Source organism: Helicoverpa zea, chromosome 13 (assembly GCF_022581195.2).
Source record: "Helicoverpa zea isolate HzStark_Cry1AcR chromosome 13, ilHelZeax1.1, whole genome shotgun sequence".
NCBI lineage: Eukaryota > Metazoa > Arthropoda > Insecta > Lepidoptera > Noctuidae > Helicoverpa > Helicoverpa zea.
The window spans coordinates 1,690,923-1,697,609 of NC_061464.1; the positions used below are offsets into that span (position 1 = coordinate 1,690,923).

Consider the following 6,687-nt stretch of genomic DNA (forward strand, 5'->3'; position numbering starts at 1 on the left):
TTTATTTGTTGATTTTCATTTAATACTAGAAACATTAACCTTTTCAAGTTACAAACATGAAAAAGTCTATTCTATCTCCTCTTTCAAAACACATTGCTTTACAAATTCAAATACTCACCGCGTCTAGAATAAAAAAGTAACATTTTAAGTAGCACAACCAACATTTGTCGTCATTTGCAACCAGATACTGAGATCTGATTCATATGAAACTCAGTGCTCAGTTTCACCCTGTTGACTTGGCCGTTAAATGAAAAGCGCTGTTTGAACTAAGAACATAAAATGTAAAAAAAGGTCAAGTGCGAGTCGGTTTCAAGTATTGGGTTCCGTTCTTTAAACACGTTTGCTGTATGTAAAATATTTATTTTATGCTTATTGTCCGTATTTTTTTAGGGGCAACAATATATAGCATATATGAAAATTCTGTGTAACTAGCACGGTTCAGGAGATACAGTTACAGCCTGGTGACTGACGGACGGATAGGGAAGTGTTAGTAACAGGGTCCTGTGTTTCCCTCTGAGTATTGAACCCTAAGGAGATAACCAATTCAAATCAGTTTTATCGAGCCTGAACCGCTCAGGACATCTTTTTGTGAAGCTAAGTTTATCCTTGTAAGAATTTTATTGAGCTGAAATACGAGGACGCAGTTATTATTACTGAGTTTTTTAAAGGTTAATGTTGAACAAGTTGTTTTCGAAATGGAAGTAAAACATGGTATTCCGTAGTTTTTAGGGTTCCGTACCCAAAGGGTAAAACGGGACCCTATTGTTTTCGCTCCTCTGTCCGTCCGTCCGTCCGTCTGTCACCAGGCTGTATCACATGATCCGTGATAGAGAGCTGAAATTTTTACAGATGATGTATTTTTGTTGCCGCTATGACAACAATTACTAAAAACTAGAATCAAATACATATTTTGGGGCTCCCATACAACAAACGTGATTTTTTGACCGTTTTATATAATAATTAATTAATCTCAATCACCTTCTTTTATATACCTAAAATATAAAAGAACGTTAACCTAAAAAAAATAAAAATTTGATTCGTAAAATACGTGATACCATGGTAGGGTCTGGTGATATGAGACCAACAGTAACTTTGTCGGTAGATACTATGGGCAACAAGAATCAAACGTATCTATATTTTTAAATTAAATAAATTGATCTTATTTTAAGCATCTAACATCGTCCCTGCGTAATATTTGACATGTGGTATTTCAAAGCATACCTTAAAAGTAAGAGACTTTCAAGGTGTGAGTGTGTGAGTAATTTTGTAACAGTCAAATGGATCGTTGTGTAAATTATCGCTTATCAGATATATATCATTCGCCACGGTTCGTAACAATAACAATAATATGCAACTCCGTCGCAAAAATGTGCAGTGTTACCGATATTGTTATATGTATTCAATCATAATGAGAAGATTATTCAATTGAAATCTCAAGAAAGAATCTGTTTTCATATCCTCAATGTGACGTAAGGAGAATGTTATTTTATAAACAAGCAAATACATGGGATTCCCCGTTAATAAGACGCAAGCGCATCGTGTTATATCGGAAGCAGTCTTTGCGCGACTCTCGTTGAGCGCACATCGAGTTGGAAGAATATAAGAAGAGGAATTGGTGATTGATAATTTATTCACAAAATGACATCACCGTACGAAAAGTAAGTTTTTTTTTATTATGTTTTATAACCCCTCTTTGAACCAGGCATTTAACTACAACGATAACCAGCCGTATACTTGCCGCTTCATATACCGCCTAAATGATAAACTGAAAATTCTTCGGATATAGTTAAAGTTAAACGGTGCAACTCGCCGTAAGTTTAAATAACGCTTTAGTTGTTATGTTTCTGTAGCATATATTTACCTGAAACTAATTATATTTTACCTAATATATTTTCAATTTAAGTTTCGATTAATCCAGGGGAATCAATGAATAAATGTATGATTGGATGACTGCTTGAAAGAATAACGAAAATAGAAAATGTTTGCTACCAGAAAGTTATTTTACATTGTGTTAATATCGATGGGCCACAAACTACGAACAGCTTTTTATAAATATTTTTTCCAGTAATTCCTGAGATTAGTAAAATATATCTGTGAACCTTCCAGTAAGGTATTATGACAAATGTTCTTTTTACTAAATTAATTATTCAAAAACACTCATTCTTAGTCTGCCCTTAATTTTTTTTGCTATTGAAAGCCTCACGGTTATTATCTAATAGGCTAATTAATTAATATTCAGACAATGAGTTGGTGCATTGTCTTTTGTATTGCATAACAAGGCATTATGTTTACCGACACACAAGCATCAGTCGTCATCGAGTGTAAACAGGATTTCTGAAATACACTTTAGTTTATTTTGAAAACATTTTGTCACTTTTCCGGTAACATTCATACATCTTTCAAGACTGTGTTCGTGGTTAAATTGTTTTTTGTAAATCACCAATTCTGCTGTCATTTGAACATCTTTGACAGTCGTTACGGATAGTCAGAAGCCAGTTATTAAACAACCAGTCTTACCTAGGTGGTGTATTGGGTTGCCCCTGTAACTGAGTTTAGGAGGTCAGCTAGGTAGACGTTCCTTATAAAACACTGGTACCCAGCGGCATCCGGATAGACTGGAAGCTGACCCCAACATATTTGAGAAAACACTAGGCAGATGAATCATTTATTCTGTTTTGTTTCAGCATCTACCCAAAATCTTACCAGTTTTGTTGCTTACTCACAAAGTGCTGCTTTTGTATACCCTTGAGAACAGGTTGCTTTATACTTGGATATATTAGCTTGGTACGTATACTTTTAAATAATAAGCCATTATATAACTCCATATTTCTTAAGTACATTTCGAGCGTTTTTTATGGTTGACTTAATTTAAGTTAGTATTTTTGTCTGAAATATGGATCCCTCTTGGAGGAGGCCTTCTCCTCCATTCTTTTCCATTATGTAATTTTCTTTATGTCAATGCAATTTTTACATTCATTTATGATGACAACTTATAACAATGGGAGCGGTTTATTTTATGACTGTTGTATGTGTGTTGTAGTCTAGAGTTAGTATAACTAGGCCATCGGAAATGATCATGAATATTTTTTCCAGATTCTCAACTTCATAATCACGCTGTTTTTTATTGGAACTTTAGCCTTTTTGGCAGTGTACACGCATGGGTTCCGTTACATATACACGAAACAGAATGAAAATGGTGAAAATGTGCCCGATGAAGACTCTATGGATAGTTCCAAGTTAAATTCCACTGTGGCTATTATTATTTTGGTCGGATGTTTGAATGTTGGTTGGTTTGTCATGAACATTGTTCTGCTCGTTGGTCTACATAGGGTACGTATTTTTGTTTTTTTTTATGCCTACCAATTCAATGTAGCCTGCTTTTTTTAGGTTTTTAAATGTTCATAGTGTAAATGTAAAAAACATAAAATTAATACGGATGGATAACATTTGTGATGATAAATCAGCTCAAAGTATAGTTGAAGTGTCCAAACCTCTTGTCGAATCTAGACTGTGTAATGCAATTTAAATAGTACCGTGAAAATATTAAGCCAAGTAAATACTTGAAAAGTCCAAACGCGTTTATCTATAAAGTACATGTTTAAACCAGTGTTTGCATGTAAGACAGACCAGTAGTTCCACTTAAGGCTCAGTTCATTTAATAAAAGGACCAAAAGCACATTTCTGAACGGTGGCACGAAGCGGTGTGTTCCATATTATCTACGGCCACAATAAATGTACGTTCTATTTGACTTACTTGGCTGGCAAAATGCCAGTTTGTACAAAATTACACATAGGTATTGCCAACTTGTTCCATGATTTTTGGACAGGACTTCCTTTCAAAAATTTGAAAGAAATGCTTTGATCAGTCTTTTGTAGTCTACATTCAGTTTCTTTGAGCTTGTGGCTAAGTAGCAGTGGCATAGATCGATCGATTCTATGGTTAAGCAACGCTTGGTGCGGCCGGTAAGTGAATGGGTGACCGACTTGTTATGGCGAGTTCCTCTGTGTTTTTTGAGGACTGGAAGCCAACCCCAACATAGTTGAGAAGAGGCTAAGCAGATAATTCAATTTCTTTGTATTGAATGTCAATAAATACTTTTTATAGAAATCAATTTTAACTGACAGAGTGGCTTTGAACATTTTTGTTTATACCCTTTTTTATCGTCCCACTGCTGGGCACAGGCCTCCTCTCACACAGAGAAGGATTGAGCATTAATCATCAATAATTCCAATAATCAATAATTGCCTTGTGCATTTGAAATAAAGGAAAATAACCGGGTTTTCGGGATAGCTTTAGAATATTCTAAATGACAGGTAGTAGTTCTAAGTACAGCTTCTCATATTATAATCCAAACTGCTAAAATGAAATAAATCTTCTATCGATAAACCTAGCATAGTAAGTTACTAACTTGAACAACATTAGCAAAATGAGTTCAAAGTTTGCAGTTGGCAACATCCCTCGGGCCCCGCACTTTATATGTACTTAGTTTATACATCCCAAGTCATCTACTGACCTAGGAGATCGACTATTAGTAGTTACGTCCCTTCCTCGAAGATGTAAATAATGGGGAGTAAACACGGATAATGTTTTGGGTCAAGAATAAATACCGGGGGATACTTTACAAGCTCCATGGTTCCGAATTATTTCGTAATTTAATAATGAACTTGCTGTTTAAATGGAACTATTTTTACTCAGTTTATCACCACATTTTTATAATTACAGCGATTTGTGTATCCAAATAATGTCTTTATCGAAATCTTTCACAATACCAAACATATTATAAATAAACACACCTTCACATTTTCTTTATTTTCTACAGCTAAGTTTTCTTAAGCTCATGTTATCATTTTGCTGATTTCAGAAACGCCCCGGTCACATAAAATTGCATGTGTGCGTCGCTACAATAAGACTTGTACTGTCCATTGCGGGGGTATTAATATATGGCGCTCACACTACTAACTCTATGTTAGTTTGCTGTATGGAGATAGGTAAGAATTTTGTCTTTTAATTGTAATTCTAGAAAGACAGGAATTGGCTGGGAAATAAATAAACAGAAGATATAATTCTAACTTGTAGATGAAAAAAAAAGAATAGGTAGTATGTTTAGAAGAAAACTGAAGATCGACGACTAGCATAGTCAAAACAGAGACAGAAGTATTCAAGGTAGTAAAATCAAAACTTTAAACTTTATCTTGTAAAGTTACATACTCAATGTAACTTTACATGAAGGTAATGAAGTAGTTTTCATATACGCTGAAATAAGACCCAAACTTTGCACTCCACGGCTCTTCATAACGAGCCAACTTATAATGGTTAACGTTCATTGTTCTATCTCATACAAGAAATATAAATACCTAATAGTGAGGAAAAGCGGTTGGCTATTTTTAGTGCTTTATCAACCCGAACCCTTCCCACAAGATTTCTTCGTATTCACACTAGTTTGTACAGGCAGTATATCGCGAATGCGAACAATCACAAACAATTGGAAACTGCTTAAATTACAACTTGAAATGGCGCGACAGAATATTTATTCTCGGAATGTCACAATACAAATATTGTTGGGGTTTTCCTCACGCGAACTAACGCCCAAAATCACCAACAACATAAACATCAGTTTTCTTAAAACAATTGCTTACTATGAATTTTCGCTTTCAATTTAAAAACTAAACAGTTGCTATAAAAAAAACGGACGTGTATGTTGTCAGTGAACTTGGGCCTAAATTCTGTGTTTCAGCTCTATCGGGATACTTCATTCTCCTATACTACGTGTACGCAGTACAACTGGAACGAGAACAAACCACTTTACGCCAGATCAAACCAGAAATCAGACCTGTATCGCAAATTGTCAGAGATGTCATCTTCAACTATCCTCAAGCTATTGACAAGGTTACGTTAACTAATAAAGACGAACATTCAACCGTCTAAGATTAACTGATGATAGGATTTTTGTGGCATTTGACTAAAACATCTACAGTAGCTGTGGTTCCAAGGAATCATGAGTGAAAAGTATAAAATAAAATGCTAATTTAATTAATTAGAGGTAGGTTTAGAGGGATAGAACATTTTTAATTTATTATTGTTTTGAATGTAAGTTGAATGTTGAATTTTTTTTACTTATTTGTTCTTTTACTTATTTTATTGCTCTACATGAGGAAAGGATTTACTTTTAACAAAATATTTTGAGGTTGGACAATGGACATATCTAGTTAAGTAGGGCTGTCAATAAGTGTTTTTTTTTTTAATTTGGTGTAATTAATAGAAGTATTTGTAAATACATTTATTTTCTCAAACAATTACATATTTGGTAAGATTTATTATGTTTATTTATTTTTCTAACAAAACGACCAGTACTCCCCCAGATAGAATCTTATCTTCCAATCGTCCCGCAAACAAATCACAGTCAGGCTTGGCGTCCAGGAGTGCATTGAGAATCGTGGAATGCGAGATTGAGAACGCCCAACCGTGTGGTTTCTGGGAACAACAAACAACTTGTAAATACAACGGCTATAATTTAGTGAAGCTTTAATATGGATTATTTTATCATGCCTTGATTGACTTTTCCTGTAAACGTTTTGCACACGATTTTTAACTGGTCATCTGATCTCACTGACATGGGGATACAAAGTAGTAATGTAACTATATCAAAATGACATGGAATTAACTCCTATTATAATTAAATAGGTATT

General features: G+C 34.4%; 1 protein-coding gene across 1 annotated transcript; it reads left to right on the plus strand.

Moving 5' to 3' along the window:
• The first annotated feature begins 1,540 nt into the window (after positions 1-1,540).
• Positions 1,541-6,315, plus strand: LOC124635718. The gene is made up of 5 exons (XM_047171669.1): positions 1,541-1,658; positions 2,685-2,784; positions 3,094-3,330; positions 4,863-4,989; positions 5,736-6,315. The coding sequence occupies exons 1-5, from the start codon at positions 1,639-1,641 to the stop codon at positions 5,924-5,926; spliced, it is 675 nt and encodes a 224-aa protein (XP_047027625.1). The 5' UTR covers positions 1,541-1,638; the 3' UTR covers positions 5,927-6,315.
• Positions 6,316-6,687: the final 372 nt, after the last annotated feature.

Coding starts and splice junctions, on each gene's coding strand:
- LOC124635718 (XM_047171669.1), top strand. CDS start 1,639: ATGACATCACCGTACGAAAA. Junction 1,659..2,684: donor ATGACATCACCGTACGAAAA/GTAAGTTTTTTT, acceptor GTTTTGTTTCAG/CATCTACCCAAAATCTTACC. Junction 4,990..5,735: donor AGTTTGCTGTATGGAGATAG/GTAAGAATTTTG, acceptor TCTGTGTTTCAG/CTCTATCGGGATACTTCATT.